This window comes from Cervus canadensis, chromosome 20 (assembly GCF_019320065.1).
Source record: "Cervus canadensis isolate Bull #8, Minnesota chromosome 20, ASM1932006v1, whole genome shotgun sequence".
Lineage (NCBI taxonomy): Eukaryota > Metazoa > Chordata > Mammalia > Artiodactyla > Cervidae > Cervus > Cervus canadensis.
Genome location: NC_057405.1, coordinates 56,998,292 through 57,017,226, shown reverse-complemented (window position 1 = coordinate 57,017,226; position 18,935 = coordinate 56,998,292). Strand labels below are relative to the sequence as shown.

Sequence of the window (18,935 nt, the reverse complement as noted above, 5' to 3'; positions counted from 1 at the left end):
TGTTCATTCTCCCTAGAAGGATTGAGAAAGGCTTCCTGGGGGAGGTGGCGTTTTGTTCAGTGGTATAGGTTTTTGTACCATTGAAACAAGGAGAAAGGAGAGAGAGAAGAGGATGCAGTGGCCTTTAGGAAAGTGAAAGTCACTCATTTTTGTCCAACTCTGCGACCGCATGGACTGTAGCCCACGAGGTTCCTCTGTCCATGGAATTCTCCGGGCAAGAATACTAGAGTGGGTTGCCATTCCCTTCTCCAGAGGATCTTCCTGACCCAGGGATAGAACCCAGGTCTCTCACATGGCAGGCAGATTCTTCACCATTTGACCACCAGGGAAGCCCCTCGTCAAGGAGGAGGGCCTGTAGGGAGAAAGTATAGGTGGAGGACGGAGAGCTCACCAAATCACTCTCGAGGACAAACTAAAAAATTCCACAGGTGGTGGTCTGGGACATTGTAATAGTACTCCAGATGCTGGGCTTTAATAAAAATGTTTGCCTCGTGGGAAGACGGTCGTGAGCTGTGGACTCACGGACGTTCTTCCTCTTCCTCCCGCATCGGTAATGTGGTCCTTAACCTTAGGATCCTTGCAGTAGCTTCCCTCTGTCCAGAATGCCCTCCCTGGAGGGTCACAGGGCTGGTCCCATGTCATTCGGGGATGTGGTCAGATGCATTCAGATGCCTGTTCAGAGGGCTTCTCTTGAGCTCCTGAGGGGAGCTCAGGCACTTTCCACCACATCGCCCTTCCTTTTTGTCTTAGCACTAAACACCCTGATGTCTCCTTGTTTCTTTTCATGGTGATTTGTTAACAGGTGTCCCCCTCCTGCTCCTCCCCCAACAAATGCAAGGGTCAGGGCTGCTGCGATCACCAACACGCATGTCGAGTGAGTGACCTTGCCCAGGTCCTCTTAAAATACTTGCTGTAAGGTCATTTTGATGAAATGATCCAACTTAAGATTATCCTAAATCCACTTATGGGGGAAAAAAGAGAGGGGGAGGGAGGGAGACAGACAGAGGAACATGAGAGAGTGGTAATTGCTCCAGGGAAATCAGATGTATGAGGCTCCCAGGCAACTTTAAACTCCTATTCAAATTAATTTCTGTGTTTTATGTACCTCTCAAAGATGCCTTAGGTTACAGAAAAACGTGGTAAAACTAATAAATACATTAAAAAATATTTGGGGCTTGTAAATTCTGAGTACTTGATTTCTCGGCAAACTTCTTTAGGAACATTAAAGGTATGGAGTCTTTCTCAATTTCAGTTAACCATAGTTTCTCTGAGAGTGCTTCTTTGAAGTATAGATTCCCAGGCCCCTCCACTGACGATTCAGATTCAGTAAGTTTGGGGTGGGGTCCAACAATCGGTATGAAGCTTCCCAGGTGATTCTGCTGGTTCAGTAGGTTTGGGGAACACACAGTATACAAATCATCCTATACCATTATCTAGAAAACAGTATCAGTGGTTCACTCTACTGCTTGAAAGGTCATTCCTGTAAGGGAAACAGTGTTGAAGAACTGTAAGATCTTACTTGAGTGAGTGAGTGAAAGTCGCTCAGTCGTGTCTGACTCTTTGTGGTCCCACAGACTATTTGGTCCATGGAACTCTCCAGGCCAGAATACTGGAGTGGGTAGCTGTTGCCTTCTCCAGGGGATCGTCCCAACACAGACAGAACCCAGGTCTCCTGCACTGCAGGCAGATTCTTTACCATCTGAGCCACCAGGGAAGCCTGAGATCTTCCTTACAGTTTGCTGATTATAATGTTGACACTAGGCCACACTCTCTCTGACCCTACAGGATACCTCAGGGGCCTCGTGGCTGGCCGAGGGCCTTTGGCCTAAAGGAGGAGGTCAGTGCGGGGCTTCAGGCTCCACTGCACCCTCAGCATTACCAGCAGCTGCTCCTGGGCGGGGAGCATCCTGACCCTGACCCTGTTACCTTCCTGAGAGCAGGCCAGCACTCTGAGCCCTTCCCTTCCCGGGGAATGTGTGGAGTGACCTTGACTGTCAGGTTCTTAACGTGGCATCCGTGGGCCCCTCCAGAATCCACGCAGACCTCAAGGGTCTGTGTGAAGAACGTTGGCAGACTTTCGGTTACAGAGAGAGGAGTTCCCTGAGCATTCGTCCTACGTTCTCTGTGGACCCCACAAGTCAGCTTAGAGAATGACGCCGTTTTTTTCACAGCATCACAGTGCCAATCGGCTTTCCCACCCCACGGGGGGAGGTCTGTGCTGGGGCCAGAGTTGGGGGCCTGCCTCTCGCTGCTGCAGAAGCACAAACATACACAGGGCGAGGTCCGCAGGAGGAAACCTGAGGGTGCGAAGTGGGCTACCCCAGCCGGAGTCTGGGGCGGGACTGCAGGGGTGGCGACAGCCTCCAGTTCATAGGGAGGTTCCCCAGGCCACAGCTCAGCCTTCAGAGGGAACTGGGGTCCACTCCTCCTTCTCTTCCTCCTCCCACCGTGGGTTACATCACAGGGGTCCCACCATTAGAGTGGAGGGGTCCCACCCTGAGGGTGTAGCTCACCCAATCACTGGATGTCTGTTTTGCCCCAAACAATGTTACCTCTTCATATCTTGAGGATTATCTTTGTGCTGCTAAATCTGAGTATGTCAGTACCTCAAAGGTATAAGCAATTACTTTTATTTTTTTTTTAAGCAATTACTTTTAATTCTACAGACTATGTTATTCTCATCCACAGACATCAACTGTTACTTCTTTAGCAGTTGAATTTAATATTCTGCATGCTACAGAATTTGGTACAAGTATGATAGGTTATTAGTGCAAAACAAGGGGCACGTTTTGATGACGTCAGCAGCTTTCACACTACGCACCCTAAATTTGGGGCTCTAAAGATGAACCGTTGAGTCCGGGAGGACCAAGTTACATCCCAGTTCTCTCTGATCATTCAGAAGAGTAACATTCAAGTCACTGTAGCTCCCTCTTCTGAATTTCCAGAGCACTCAGTAATTTCTCATGGTAGCCATCACACTCTGCCCCGTGTGTTTCCACACTCAGTTCATCCCCTGGACAGGAAGGATGGGTCTCTCTCCCCCAGCACACAACATCTGTTGCTCTGTCCTTTCCTCTGCCTTTTACTAACTTCCTGGCTGACTTACGTGCTGTCAGTGTTCCCAGGACACCTGGGCAAGCTGCCCTCTTGGCACTCCCTACACTACGCCCATGTATTGTCCCAGAAGAGCGGCAGCTCATCACGGTGAACGTCTGTCTCATTCCCTTCGGTGTGCCTATCGCCTGGCAGAGGACACAGCAAGTAAATGATGAAAGTGAATGATTAGTGAATATCTGTACACGATGTTTAACAGCTTTATTGGGATATAATCCACGTACCCTAAAATTCTACCATGCCAAGTGTGCAGTTTGGTAGTTTTTACTATATTCTCAGAAGTGTGCAGTCATGACCACACTCTCATTTCAGACCCCCTGAAATTACCCGTAGAAAAAAACCTGTACCCATCAGCAATTAGTCCTCATTCCTGCCGCCACCTCTGGGGCCTGCTTTGGGTCTCTAGGGATTTGCCTACTCTGGACATTTCACATATATGGAATCACACAGTATGTTGGCCTTTGTGAATGGCTTCTTTCATTTCGCACAATTTGTTCCAGGTCCGTCTATGTTGTAGCATGTACTGATACTTCACGTTTTAAATGCTGAATAACCACCCATTGTGCAGATATACCACATTATGTGTATCAGTTTATCAACTGGAGGAGGATATTTAGGTTGTTTCACTTTGGAGCTAACATGGATAATACCGTCTATGAACATTTATGTACAATTTTTGTGGGGACATATATTTTCATTTCAATTGGGTATATATTATACCTAGGAGTAACTTTTTTATTTTTAAATATTTATTTAACAATAAATAGAATTTTTATAATAATAATATTTATTTATTTTGGCTGTGCTGGGTCTTAGTTGTAGCGTACAGGATCTCAGCTCCCTGTTGTTGTTGTTGTCCAGTCACTAAGCTGTATCCAACTCTTTGTGAGCCCAAGGACTGCAGCACACCAGGCTTCCCTGTCCTTCACTATCTCCCAGAGTTTGTTCAAACTCATGTCTATTGAGTCGGTGATGCCATCCAACTAACTCATCCTCTGTCGTCCCCTTCTCCTCCTGCCTTCAATCTTTCCCAGCATCAGGGTCTTTTCCAAAGAGTCAGCTCTTTGCATCAGGTGGCCAAAGTATTGGAGCTTCAACTTCAGCCTCAGTCCTTCCAATGAATATTCAAGGTTGATTTCCTTTAGGATTCACTGATTTGATCTCCTTGCTGTCCAACGGACTCTCAAGAGTCTTCTCCAGCATCACAGTTCAAAGCATCAATTCTTCAGCACTCCGCCTTCTTTACTGTTCAACTCTCACATCCGCACACGACTACTGGAAAAATCATAACTTTGGCTAAAACAAACCTTTATTGGCAAAGTGACATCTCTACTTTTTAAAACACTGTCTAGGTCTGTCATAGCTTTTCTTCCAAGGAGCAAGCATCTTTTAATTTCATGGCTGCAGTCACTGTCCACAGTGATTTTGGAGCCCAAGAAAATAAAATCTGTTTCCTCTTTTTCCCCATCTATTTGTCATGAAGTGATGGGACCAGATGCCATGATCTTAGTTTTTTGAATGCTAAGTTTTAAACCAACGTTTTCACTCTTCTCTTTCACCTTCATCAAGAGGCTTTTTAGTTCCTCTTCGCTTTCTGCCATAATGGTGGTTTCTTCTGCGTGTCTGAGGTTGTTGATATTTCTGCTGGCAAGCTTGATTCCAGGTTGTGAATCATCCAGGCCAGCATTTCACATGATGTGCTCTGCATATAAATTAAATAAGCAGGGTAACAATAGACAGCCTTGATGTACTCCTTTCCCAATTTGGAAACAGTCTGTTATTACATGTCCAGTTATAACTGTTGCTTCTTGACCTGCATACAGATTTCTTAGGAGGCAGGTAAGGTGTTCTGGTATTCCCATCTATTTAAGAATTTTCCACAGTTTGTTGTGATCCACATAGTCAAACACTTTAGCATAGTCAATGAAGCAGATGTTTCTCTGGAATTCTCTTGCTTTCCCTGTGATCCAACAAATGTTGGCAATTTGATCTCCAGTTCCTCTGCCTTTTCTAAATCCAACTTGTTCTGGAAGTTCTCAGTTCATGTACTGTTGAAGCCTAGCTTGAAGGATTTTGACCATTACCTTGCTAGGGTGTGAAATGAGCACAATTCCCTCACCAGGGATCAAACCTGGGCCCCTGTTTTGGGATCTTGGAGTCTTAACCACTGAACCACCAGGAAAGTCCCTATAGAGTAACTTTAAATGTTTAACATGTTGTGGAACTGCCAAGCTATTTTCCAAAGCTGCACCATTTTACATTTCACCAGCAATATCTGAGGGCTCTAATTTCTCTACCTCCTTGCCAACCCTTGTTTTATCTGTCACTCTGATTCTAGCCATCCTAGTGGTATGAAATAGTAGATCATTGTGGTTTTGATTTGCAATTCCCGAATGAGTTATTGAACATTTTTTGCTCAATATATGTAACATTTTTTCATGTGTTTATTGGCCACTTATATCTGTACACTATTTAATCAAATTATAAACAAGAGAACTGCACAGAAAAAGCTTCATAGATGAAGCCCAAAGAGTAGTGTTAAGTTATAGAAGGTTTAGCAACACAAGGTCTCAAGTACACGCCTGACTCCTAAACAGTGCTCTGTTCTTGCCCCCTGGCCCTTCTGTCGGGTCCTCTGGATCCTTCCCCTGCATGAGTGGAGCGTCCGGATTCCTTATGAGTCAGGATATGCATATGCTCTAGTGCTGCTTGATTTTATGCCTGTTGGCCATCTGTATGTCTTCTTTAGAGAAATGTCTAATTAGGGATTTTGCCCTTTTTTGACTGGGTTGTTTGTTTTAATATGGCTATATGAGCTGTTTGTACATTTCGGAAATTAAGTCATTGTCAGGCACATCATTTAAAAATATTTCCTCTCAGTCTGTAGGCTGTCTTTTCATTTGTGGACTGGTTTCCTTTGCTGTGCAAATTTTAACTTTAATTAGATCCCATTTGTCCCACTCTTGCAGACTTTCTACAAACCCTTACCGCCAATCCCAAAAATGTCTGTTGTCTTTGCACCTCTCTGGAGGTGTGCTGGAGAAACTCTGACGACGCTGTCCAAAATATTTTCCATTCTTCTGTCTTTTGAGGGACCTCTGGTGCATCAAATTGTGTTGATCATACTCCTCAGTTTAAGACACATTGACATCATTTGCCGAGGGGAGGCAACCTTTTAATTTTTCGTCTTACCTACCATATTCAACCTCATTTCCTTCCTCCCATAAGCATCCACTCTAGTGTATGTTGTTTTCCTTTAATCTAGTGCCATAAATATATCTAGATTTTGTGCCTTAGAAAAATATTTAGTGTTATTTTATATGTGGGTTTCCAAACTTGGGGCTTCCCTTGTGGCTCAGCTGGTAAAGAATTCTCCTGCAATGCGAGAGACCTGGGTTTGATCCCTGGGTTGGGACAATCCCCTGTAGAAGGGAACGGCTGCCCACTTCAGTATTCTGGCCTGGAGAATTCCGTGGACTGTATAGTCCATGGGGTCACAAAGAGTCGGCCACAACTGAACAACTTTCACTTTCACTTTCCAAACTTGTATTAATGGTGTTGAATCTAATTCTCCCTCAGTGGTGTGTGACTGTTGTCCATACATAAACATGGTTCATTGCTTCTGATGCTGCAGAGGATTTCCTTGTGGGTAGAGTCCACTTTCCTTAGCGATTCATTCCCCTAGTGACAGACTCCAGGCGGCCTCCAGTTAATCCATCTCTTTGACACTCATTTTTCTCATCAGACAAAAAGACTGGTGATCATAATACCTCCTTTTACATAATGATTGTGCCAATTGATACTTCAAAGTTTTGCCAATCACCATGTTCCAGTTCTCTGCCATCCTATATGATGCTGTGAGGAACAACCCTCTTGTCCATGTCCCCACACCCACATTCTTCCTGTCCTAACCCTCAAGGTCCACAATGGCTCAGTAAATGGGGGCAGGCAAGGCCATTAGTACAGGATTTGGGATAAGAAAACATATTTCCTGACTGTGTTACCTTGGGCCTCTGTTTCCTCATAGGAGGTAGGGATAATCATACTTCCAGAGAATTGCTGTGGACAAAATGAGAGGCTAGAAGTAAGTGCTCTGCAAAGTGGGAAGCCATGTTGGGTTAGCCAGTCTGTTATTAGTGGGGGTGGAGAAGGTGGGAGAGTCGAGGGAGGGAGGAAAAGCAGAGGAAGGAAGAAAAGGAACAGGCTCGGGGAGGCAGCAGGCAGGCCTTGATGTTCCAGTGGTCCCAAGCCCCAGGTCCCCTGAGGGTCACAGCAGCAGGCTTGTCTCCCTGGGAAGTGCCCTGGTGTGGGGTCGGGAGACCCACACAGGCCCACCTCCGTGTGGATACTGGCTGTGTGGTCAGGGGTTATAACCCTGGCTCCACATTAGCATCCCATGGGGAGCGTTACCAAGTACCAACCAGATCCCCACATCTCACCAACTGCATCTGACTCTCCGGTGTGGGAGGTAGGCCTGGGAACAGCAACTTTGAGAACCTCGACTCTCCAACTCTGTGTGATTCTTGGACTTTTTTGCTGTCATTTCTTCTCACTGACCACAAGATGGTGCTCTCTTTCTGGGAAAGCTCTGATGTTCAACAATTCATTTTCTTTATTAATCCTGAATGGGTTTGAAATTAACAATCTTCACAGCATCTCATTAAGCCAGAATTCTGTGCCCAAGTTGTCCAGCCGTGTAACATATACACCTTTCCCTTCCGCTAGGGACCATACCGGGTTAGGACGGGTCATCTCTTGTTACAAAGCAGAGTAGGCATTTCTTGCTGCTTTCTGATCAAAATCATTACAATCAACAACAACTAACATTCCTTTCATCTTTTACCATTTGCAAACTGCTTTTTACCAACTATCCTCAGGATAACTTTATGAATGGTTATCGTTGTCATTCATAGATAAGAAAACCAAGGCTCAAAGCACTAGTTCAAGGTTACGAAGCAAAAAGCTGGCAGAACCAGATTCAGGGCCCTTCCCACCTACTTGGATAAAGAGAGAGGTGCGTCAGAGAGACCAGCTCTCAATGGATACGGCCCCGACAAGTACAGCCCTGAGACAGGAAGCTTCTCGGACAACCTCTGCAGCCTTCCCGAGCGGGCTTGGAAGACAGACAGATAGATGTCTTTCTGGAGTTTCACACTGTCACACACGACAAACAGGTCAGTAGACGATACATTTGACTGGGTTCAGTGAGGAGCTGAGGTGACAAATGTGAAGTTTCTAGCGCAGAGTAATATAGAGGCAGCAGAGACTCAATAAGAAGACAGACTGGATTATTTTAAATTTTCTGTTCCAGGAAAATGAACTGCTGTGCCAATAAGAAGAATCTGCCTTAAAGAAAAATTTAACAGACTCATCTCCAAAGAAAATCATTTTCTACCAGCCAGTGATGTCTTACGAGGCTAGTGGATCTGAGGAAGGTTATGTATGAGATCAGAGATTTACTACTAGAGTTTCATAATCTATCAGGAACCCAAATGTCAGGACCCAGGACCCCAATTCCTCTGGGTGTTTTTATTCCAGATGAAGGGGTTGCAACTGTAGGCTCAAGTTACTTGGAGTAAGAAGAATGTTTTTCAGGACAGAAGCAGTTACATTAAAGTTTATTAAGTCAGTATTTTGATCACTTTACTGACTTCAGTGTACATCTTAGCAATTCAGTATGTTGTTGGACCCATTTTCTCTACCTCAGCTTCACTGTCTGCAAGTGGTATAACAGTACCTATCTCATAGAATTATTATAAGGATCAAAACAGTTTATTTATAAAGCACTTAGAACCATGCCTGGTACATAGTAAGCACAATGTGTTTCTTAAATAATGCTAAATAAATAAACGGATATGAGTATGTCCATTTACATAGTTTACAATAAAATTTTAATTTTCCAAATTCCAAGTAATTTTTAAATTATGTTATTTGTACACCTATAGGTATACGAAATATATTCAGAGGGCATAAAATAATGCCTTATGACTAAAACTTGAAATCCCACTGAAAATGCATAAATTTGATTAGAACAGTACTAGTCTTTGGAGTCTTGTAAACATCAGAAATAGGTTAAAAATTCTTTAAGTCTACCATGTCATTATTACCGATGTTAACAGATAAGCCTATCCATTGTCTAAAGAAATACAAGAATAATGCAGTGATGTGTTTCTTTTTCTCCACTTGATTTCTTCTAAATTTGGAAATTAGTGGTCATTTTGGAGGCATTTTCCCAACAATAAAAACCCTCAGCATGACCCTTCGTCACCTCTTAAGTGAATGGGAGTATAACACAGCAACAGTCAGTTCAAACCTCATCTTCAAGTACAAATTAAAAGCAGTTCAAAAAGAGAGACAGAGCATCTGCTCTAATCCCAAGGAAAAGACTGGAGTGCTGAGATGGCAACTGGGGCAGGACTTGGAAGAAACAACACATATATTAAAATGTTGCTTTCCAATCTAGGAGTCATTTTCCTCTCATTTTGGCATTAATTTCCCTTTTAGTAGAACTATCATATTGTTTCCTGGTAACAGGTTTTCCTGAAGGCTTTTGCTTCTTTTTCTTGTAGGCTCTTTTATGAAACAATTTCTGGAGAGGAGATAGAAATAACACTGTACCATTTCCAGCTACCTCCTGATAATCCCTCCTCTTTCCTTCTGGTACTTAGGCCGATATAACAGACCCTTACACTGTCTCCTCATCCCATCCCCACAGACCCCACTCTCAGCAAGCCCCTTCCACCATGGCCTGTCCCACCAGGTCCAGGAAAGGGGGCCTAGAGGGCAGGAGAGAAGTGCAGACATGATCTGGGTACTCAGGTGGAACCCGAACTATAGTTTTACCTTGCAGCAACGGTATTTTACAAGGAGTTTAAGTTGTTTAGTACCAAAATTATAAGGCATTTGCACTGAGAATTCCATAAGCTTCTGTACAGTTAGCCAGGGCCCTAACTAACATCACATTATTGTTTCTATGGAAAAATCAAATTCTCATTTCAAATACCTGACCTCAGATGAACTTGTTCAACAGAACTTGAGTGGGGGACTATTCACATACTCCCACACACTCAGGGACAGTTCCTCTTTCTATCAAGCAGACTGTCCACCAGTCAGTCTGTCTTGCATTCACACTGTCTTTTTATTAAAGGATAACATATCTGGCAAAAACAAAAACAAACAAAAAAAACCCTGTGAAAACAAAAAGCTAAGATTGAAAGACTAAAATTAAATATTTTATACTTACTGAGTTCAAAGTAATGGTTCTGTTGTAAATTTATTAAACAAAAAAGAATTACTCTTAAAAATGATCTTGTTTTTATAGAGGTAGTATGGTAAAAAACATAGTACGTGAGTCTTGTAGTTGTAAACTACGAATCTCCAGTCAAGCTACTTTTCTGAGCCTCAGTTTTCTTGTCTATAAACAGGGATGGTTATATTTGTCTCTTGAGGATTATATTTTTATGCAAGATTTAGAAATTTCTAGCAATAAATCTGGCACAGTGGTTATTTCCTGTCCTTTCTCCCTTGCAACCTGTTTAACATCTTTTTGAACTCACTGTTTCACTTCAATAAAAATACTTTCAAATCTAATTTAATTTTCAGAAGTTTTGATTTAAATTTTTCTTTATTCTTGGGTACCCTACCTATCCATCTGACTGACTTAGGTCAAGGTCCAAAATAGACGAGCACGGGTAGATTATTAACTTGTAAATGACATAGTTTCAAGAGTTTACTTATGTTGATAATTGTAATCATTTATTTAAACTGACTCACCTGTGCCTACTCTCCCAAAATATTTAATTTTCACAAGATTTTTGGATTTCAATTCTTTTTCTTTTCTCTTTTTTTTTTCTTGAATAGGGATTTAGACTCTTGTAACAGCCTCAACCAAGATTCCTTCTGTGAGTGACAGTTAGCAAAGTCAGGTTGTATTGTAGTGAGTCAAGGAATGACTTCCATGGAGGGCAAATCAGATTTCATTTAAGTAGATTTGTCAAGCGAACGTTCTTTCCCATTTACCGTTAAGCCCGTCGCACTGCAGAAGCAGAGGCAAGGGAGGGAGTGACATCTGTGAGCAGAGCAAACACACGTAAGCAGCGGGAAGGAGCGGGGTCCATGGGGTCTTATGGCCTCAAGTGAGCAGAGTCCATTCTGCTGCTTAGGGTCTCCAGGACGCTACCCCTCCCGACACTCTACTGGTCCCCACTCCTGGTGTTTGTCTTCCGGGCTGTCAGAGTTGGGGGAATCTGCCTGTCGGTTGACACCCCTGTTTCTTATTCTATGGTTTCATAATCCTTGATTTTTTTCAGTTAGCTATGTGTCCACTGGAGATCAGGTCCTGCCTGCAAAGCTTGAACTCAGGGTAAAAAACACTCTCTGCTGTAAGGAAGCCTGAAGACTTGGGAGATTTAAAGTAATTTACAGCCCCCAACAATCACAGAGATAAGTCCATCAGAAATCTTTTTCTGTTTTGAATTGAAATGTTGGTTTTTTTCTTCCACTCTCATAAAGATGTGTTTCTATCATGTGGCTACCAGGTAGCCAAAAGCTCACAGATGTCCAGACACCCTGCGTTTACTGAGTGTGTGTGTATTCAAGGTTCATTCAGGTAGCTTAATATGAAACCAAAATGCCTGGTCCTACATTCAGCTAGATAAGAGTGCTGATTTTAATTTTGTGATGTAGAAATAGGGCCAAATAAACAGGCAAAAAGTAGACCTAAAAATGGCTTTAACTTACTAAACCACTATATCTTTGACAGCAATTTTAGATAAAAATGGTCCAGAGGACAAAGTGCATAATTAATGATGAGAAAATGATTCCTTCAAGTCCCGTAATAAAGAGTTCTCCCTGCAGTAATCATTTGTCCAGAGTTTTATTCACGCAAAAGTGACGGTTACTTCTTGCTTCTATCTCCTTCATTCCAGTACTGTTCAGTCTGCATTTCTGTGAGTCGGGAAATTGTGCGCTGAAATGCAAAGATTTCCTCTTCTCCAGTAAACATGGCGAGTCCTTCCGCTGAGTCCTAATTACCAAAAAAATAAAACAACAATCCAGCACCAATTAAAACCTTTGCAACTGAAAATTTAAAGAACTAAGTACAAGTTTAAAAAATACTTTTTGAGCTTAGATTATAAAATATTCTACAAATTTTTTTTCATTAAATCAGACTAAAGAATCAACTAATTTTACCCAATAATTAGATTAGATTAGAGAATCAGCTAATATAAGTTAGACTAGAGAATCAACTAATTTAAACCAGTAATCAATAAGCAGAACAATTACCAGAAAGAAAACATTAGACGAATAATTAAAGCTGAAACAACACCCTAAAATCCAAATAAGAAAACTTGCTCAGATGAAAGTTCTCTACAAAATCTAAAGGAAGGACATTCCAGACAGAAAAGGAATTCTTTCTCAAAAAGTGCATGCCAGAACGAAGTAACATCAGGACCACCCTGGTGGCCCACGGGCTAAGACTCCAAGCTCCCACCGCAGGGGGCCCGGGTTCCATCCCCAGTTAGGGAACTAGATCTGTTATGCCCAAACTAAGACCCAGCACAGCCAAATAAATAAAAGTAAATACATATTTTTTTTAAAAAAGAAATAAGCAACAACAAAACCCAGTAGTTCTGGTATATCAATATGCAGCTAAGACCCTCCCTTGAAGCTTCACAGTCATGGCCCGTTCCCAAGGGGAGGCCTGAGGGCTAATCTCTTTTTCCAAACTGGGTGACTGAGAGGTCTTCTGGGACCTGGAGATTGTGTCTGGGAGTGAGCTTTGGGAAGGCCAGAGCTGTTTGTGGTCTTGAGCTGCTGGGACACTTGATACTCCCATGTAGCGTTATTGGGGAGCCCTCTGTGAGGCTAGTAAATAACCTGGGACTGGTGATTTCAACACAGGCTATAGCCTGTAAGTAAACACTGAATCTTGTCTCTTTCCTTAGGAGTCTGCTATTATACTCTCTCAGAGAAAAGTTCTGCACTCCTAAGTCCAAATTACTGACCCACTATAAAACTGCATGACCCTATAGCCACGTGCCAGGATTTCTTCATGTATTATTGGCCCCAAGTGCTGAGTGTACTTTGCCCTATATCTGAACTCTGATCAGAAGAAAAATTCAAAAGCCAATGATTTAAAGAATTTCAGAAACTGAGATGAAGTAGCCCCTTAAGTATATTCTTCCAAATTGTCAAAAGACATTATTTGGATATATTGCTCTCAGAGAAATGGGATCACAAACAGCTACGTATCTCTACATGTAGATTTAAAAGTCATATTTTGAAAGTTCACTATTTAAATAATTATTGGCCTCATTTCCCCAAGCTCCTGAGAATGCATAATTTCAACTCAGGTCAACTCAGGTCAATGTTTCCTCATTCCAAATGGTCTTTTACCACTGGGGTTGAAAGAATGGGGCTTCCCTCATTTGGGGGGGCGGGTGGTTGAGTGTTTATAGTTTTAAATTTTTTACTAATATTTCAGTTATCTACAGTTGAGAATATACCCTGTTAATATTCACACAGAAAAAGGAGATGCAAAGCCACTTCTGTTTGGCCTAGAGTGAATCACCAGACCCCCCAAGCTCCAGGAGAACTGGGCCAGCATCAGCCGGTTTCCGACAGGGTGTCCTCAGAGCCTGGCAGCCAAAGGTGCTCCACAAATGTCTGCAGAATGGGGTTAGGAGATGAATCGTGGATTTCTTTTTAAGCAAAGGGCCTTGTCAGGCACAAAGTCCTCAAACAGCCAGTCCACATGACTGGATACTGTATCATGTGCTCTACAGACCCAGCAGACGTGGAGGAGGATACCCAGAAAAGGCAGCATGGCCTTGCTGAGGGAGTCCAGAACCAGACGCGGGTGCCCGGGGGCCAGCTCTGGCCTGCCACTGCTCAGTGGTGTGACTGCAAGCCCACTGGTTCACCTCCCTGGACTTGGCTTTTATCGCAAAGATTCCTTCCACTCTAAGGCTATTCTAATTCTCTATATTTACTGATGTTGAGGATATGTCTGCTATACTGGCTTTAGAAGAAAGCGGCAAATCAGTGGTTAAATACATACTGCATTCCTTCTTTAAAACGTAGCCATGCATCAAACCAAAACAATTAAGTTGTTTTATAATAAAAAGAGATTATGTTAATATCACCTACCTGGCTCAGCCCCAAATCATCCATCAGTATTCTGCTTTGCTCCAACTCACTGTCATGATGATCATACAAAAATAAGCTTGATATAGGAGCTGATGCAGAGCAAATTACGCGCACCTGAAACAGAGAAAACGAGCAAATGGTGTTACTCCTTACCTTTAACAAGTTGAAGGCAAAAACAAATTTCTCATAAAATAAAAATCTGCCATAACAGGGAGCTTAAGATTTTTGTTTTTAAATGGTTCTAAATATATGCAGCAAAATTGGTACTTGGTGAAAATATACTTTTACAAGCTTATAGAATGTGTATTTATAAAGAACAATGCCTTGAACTCCTCTCTTTCAATCTAAGTAACAGTCTTAACTTCATTTCTCCTTCTACACATTTTCTCTAAGCCCTAGCTTTATTTTAGAAAAAAAAAAAAAATTTTAAAAGCTTCAATCTATCACCTTTTCCCCTGTTTCATTAATCTGTTTTTCTAATTAGAGATTTCACCTAAATATCCAAAAGTTACCCTAAAGCTACTAAATTTTTTTTTAATCTCCATGTTTTAAAGTCCACAAAAAGAGCATAAGCAAAATGTGGTTGTCAAAATTTCAAAACTGGCAGGACCCACCTACACTGTATCTTCTTCATTAATGAAAAAAAATTATTGCATAAATAAGTGAATATAGCATTTCTTTAAAGTGGATTTCAATATTTGGGAAACTCTTTTTTCTATTTCTGGAATATCTCTAAAATGTAAACAGACACACCACATAACCTACAGTCAGAGACCCTGGGATCACAGATGTTTCCAAATGTATTTTTGAAACAAAATACTTTTTTTAGGAAAACCTTTTGACCATTTTCATACTTTTTCTAATAGTCTCTTTAAAGTGCTATTTTTAAACTGCACAGTACTTTACAAATACTTCCACACAGCTTACACCGCCTTCTGAAGTAGGGAACAAAGGTTTTATGGGGCAGCTCCAGGCCTGGAGAGTCTCAGCTCGTGACGCCACTCCTGATCTCTTCCAGTTCTAAGTCCAGTGGCTTTTCCATTACCTCTGAGGTTGACATTTTCACTCGACTGTGTGAAGCCCATCTCTGTGCATCAGAGATGCTCCCCCAATGCACCGTTACCCTTCGCTGCACATGGGACAGCTAGGTCCAGTGCACTGCTCCTCTAATTACACCCTGAGTTACCAGAACCTGCATTTACGTCAGCATCCAGCCAGACATCCTTGAAAAACACTAAGCTTGGCACGAATATTTCTTGATTACGTAAGTGTTTGAGTGAATGTCCATATGTAATCACACACCAGAAACTGCTTTCACAACTTAATAAATTTTATGTCCACTAGTTTAAAACATACTCTTCCTGATGTTTAGGGCTTTCCTGGTAGCTCAGATGGTAAAGTGTCTGCCTGCAATGTGGGAGACCAGGGTTCAATCCCTGAGTCGGGAAGATGCCCTGGAGAAGGCAATGGCAACCCACTCCAGTACTCTTGCCTGGAAAATCCCATGGATGGAGGAGGCTGGTGGGGAACAGTCCATGGGGTTGCAAAGAGTCGGACACGACTGAGCGACTTCACTTCATTCCTGATGTTTAAGGAGACCTGAATTTGTTTTCAGAATTCACAGCCATCCTTTTAAAATCATTATTTAAGTAAATATGCTGATATACATGGACACAGGAGCCTGGTGGGCTACAGTCCAAGAGGCTGCAGAGTCGGACATGACTGAACACACATGCGCTATCAGTACTTTAAAACAACGTATTGATGTTTGGGACTAGTCTTTCCATATACAAATGACCTTCTACCTCCTTTTATAAATTATTTTAACCACAAATAACACTTTTTTCATTACTTAGATGGAAATGTCCTTATTTCACAGACTTCTATAAATACATTCTAAAACGATGTCTGTTTAATGCTTCCAATTTCCGAAATAAGAATTTCGGCTATGTTTTTAAAAGAGTATAAACTTTAAATGTGTGCTTTAGTTAAAGCAAATGTTAGGAGAGTAGTTCTGACGTTCCATCATATTGCCAGAAAAATCTTTTTGTCTAATGAAGAAATAAAACCGTGTGGGAAGGTAGGATCAGGGGTGGGACTGAGGGCTAGGGATCATAAGCTTTCAAAAATGAGAGTTTATTAATCTGCCACTCTAGGAACCACCTACCAATGCGCCCCTCCCACTTTGTTCTTGGAGCACTGCCCTCTGAAAACAGAGTGCTACCTCTGGGCAATGTATTCCAGACCCCATGTGATTATTTCAGAGCAGAGTCTCTTGATGAGTAATCCAGAAGGAGACAAGTAACAGACCTTGATCGCCAGTCCTGGTGTTCTCAGTCTCCTGCTTACAGGGCCCCCTGAGAGCAGGCAGCAGATTCTGACGGCACTCACTAAGGCAGGTTGCCTTTCATGCTCAGGCCCATCACAGGGCCTGTGCTGCCAACTCCCCGCTCTGCACGTGGAGCCCCGCCATCACAGCTCCGTGTTTATGAGCAGCACCCGAGCAGCTGGTGAACCAGCAGGCTCCAGGCCCCGTCCCTGGTCTTCATCTGCTGGTGTGGGGTGGGGTGAGCTCGGGAATCTGGATCTTAAGGAGTTCAGATGACTCTGGTGCAGCTGGTCCTCAGAAGGACTTCCTCTGCCTGCCCCCAGGTCGCACACAAAGATCAGTCCACTGTCCCCCTGGACTCTCACAGCACCAAGTCCCCTCTCTCTCCAAGAGAATATCCCACAGTGTGGACTTTACACTCAGTTCTGTCTACATTTAATCAGTCTCTCTTCAACACTAGACTATCAGCTCCATGAAGGCAGGCAGCATGCCTAGCTTTGCTTGTCACTGAATTAGCCCTGTGCTTGGCGTGAAGATTGCAGAATGAATGAATAAAGGAAACATTAAAACTCTCACCTCTTCCTCCCTGCAGACTCTGGTACTTTCTCCCGCCCTCAAGGTCCCTTCAATTTTAGAATCACTGCTCTATTTCAGTACAAGGAATAAGGAGGGAAAACTGTATCTAACAGTAAAACAATATTTCACTCTAACTTGAAGTGGTACTTTAACTTTACTGCAAGTATATTTACAGGTATACATTATTATCAGTGGCTCGTTGTTGTTCAGTCACGTCCAGCTCTTTTCGGCCCCATGGACTGCAGCATGCTGGACTCCCCTGTCCTTTACTGTCTCCTGAAGTTTGCTCAAATTAATGTCCATTGAGTCAGTGATGCTAATGGCTCGCCTTCATTGAAAGCTTACTGTATGCCGCACAATGTTCTAAGTATTTTACCTGCTCACTTCATCCTCACAACAATCTTATGAGGTAAATACCATTATCATCCCCTTTTTCTAAAAAAGGCAATTCAAGCTAAGTTGGTCTTCAAGGTATTCAGCCTGGTCCCGGGATCCACTCCTTAACCACTAGGCAATAATGCCTCTGATGAATAGACAAAAGCTTGGCGACTCATCCTAGTAATAAGATACCTGGGTTTTTCTTGCTTGTTTAGGGACAATGATACTTACTGGGGATTCCAAGTCAGAGGGAGAGAAAACTCTAATACTGAGGATGGCCCTTTAGTCATTCATTCATTCATTTTGTTCATTCATTATCTCATCAGTCCAATAATTTATTCATGCAACAAATGTTTACTGAGCACTCTATCTAGGTAAGGCATTGTGCTGTGCATCCTCACAGACAGAGCACATGATATGTCTAGGTGAATGATGGGATTGGGAATATAGCAGAGTGTTTTATGACGGGATTTTTAATATATATGATTACTATGACTGCCACCACCAACAGTACTTGTGCAGCATCAGCTTGTGCCAAGTGCTGCTTTAAAAGGTTTCCCTGGAAAAAAATAAATAAATAAAAGGTTTCCCTGGATTAGTTTATTCTGTCCTCACGATAATTCTCTGAAGTAAATACTACTTCAGAGTAGTTATCTTCGATTTGTATGTGACAAAACGGAGACACAGAGAAGTACAGTAAGTGGTAGACCAGGATTCCAGCCCAGACAATCTTGCTCTACAGTCCAGGATGTTTACTTCTGAGAAAATGTACCACATCCTTACCTTGAAATCATAAAAGTTATCAATGAGAGTTATGAATCTCCGAGCTTGGGTCCTCTTTGCCAGGGTAAACTGTGGAATGTTTCGTAAAAATACTGTATCAAAATGCTTTGACAGTTCCAAATAGTCACTGGCTCCAAGTGGCTATAATTAAAATGAAATAGAGAACAGAAAATTGAAATAAGTCAATTCTGGTTCAAAATATCTCTTTTTCTCGTCATGGTGTGATCTAGGTGTAGCTTTGAGGTAACTTGACCAAACACGGTGGTGTTTTCAGAGCAGGCTGAGGACAGTATTAAGTAGGGATATTAATACTTAATAGGGATATTAAGAAGGGAGGAGAGAAGACAAGCGCACGATGGGACATGAAAGAATAATTCTAGCCACCTCAGCTGGTATCCTGTAGGCCCATAACCTAAATCTGGTCTTCACTCTTTTTATTTATATGACATGACTTTAAACATGTTCAAACGAATCCTTCCTATGTCACTACTGGTAAACGCAGCTGTCTTATCACAGCAGCTGAATATTATGTCACCACTCTGAAATAAAGACTATGCTCCAGTATAAAAAGCATCAGACAATATTTCTTGTTTAATTTGAGGTC

At 42.4% G+C, this 18,935-nt stretch overlaps 1 protein-coding gene across 6 annotated transcripts in view; it reads right to left on the bottom strand.

Annotated features, from left to right (window-relative positions):
• Positions 1–8,701: 8,701 nt before the first annotated feature.
• Positions 8,702–18,935, bottom strand: part of AFG1L (AFG1 like ATPase) — a 189,356-nt gene continuing 179,122 nt past the window's right edge. For 2 of the 6 annotated variants that reach the window (XM_043439635.1, XM_043439634.1), the window contains 3 exons: positions 18,332–18,472; positions 14,266–14,379; positions 8,702–12,139 (listed from right to left, as the gene is read on the bottom strand). In XM_043439635.1, coding sequence (XP_043295570.1) covers positions 12,011–12,139; positions 14,266–14,379; positions 18,332–18,472 — 384 coding nt within the window. In that variant the 3' untranslated portion in view covers positions 8,702–12,010. Of the gene's footprint in view, positions 12,140–14,265; positions 14,380–18,331; positions 18,473–18,935 lie in introns of those variants that run through there. The other 4 variants (XM_043439636.1, XM_043439638.1, XM_043439637.1 and 1 more) reach the window with 3 other exon arrangements.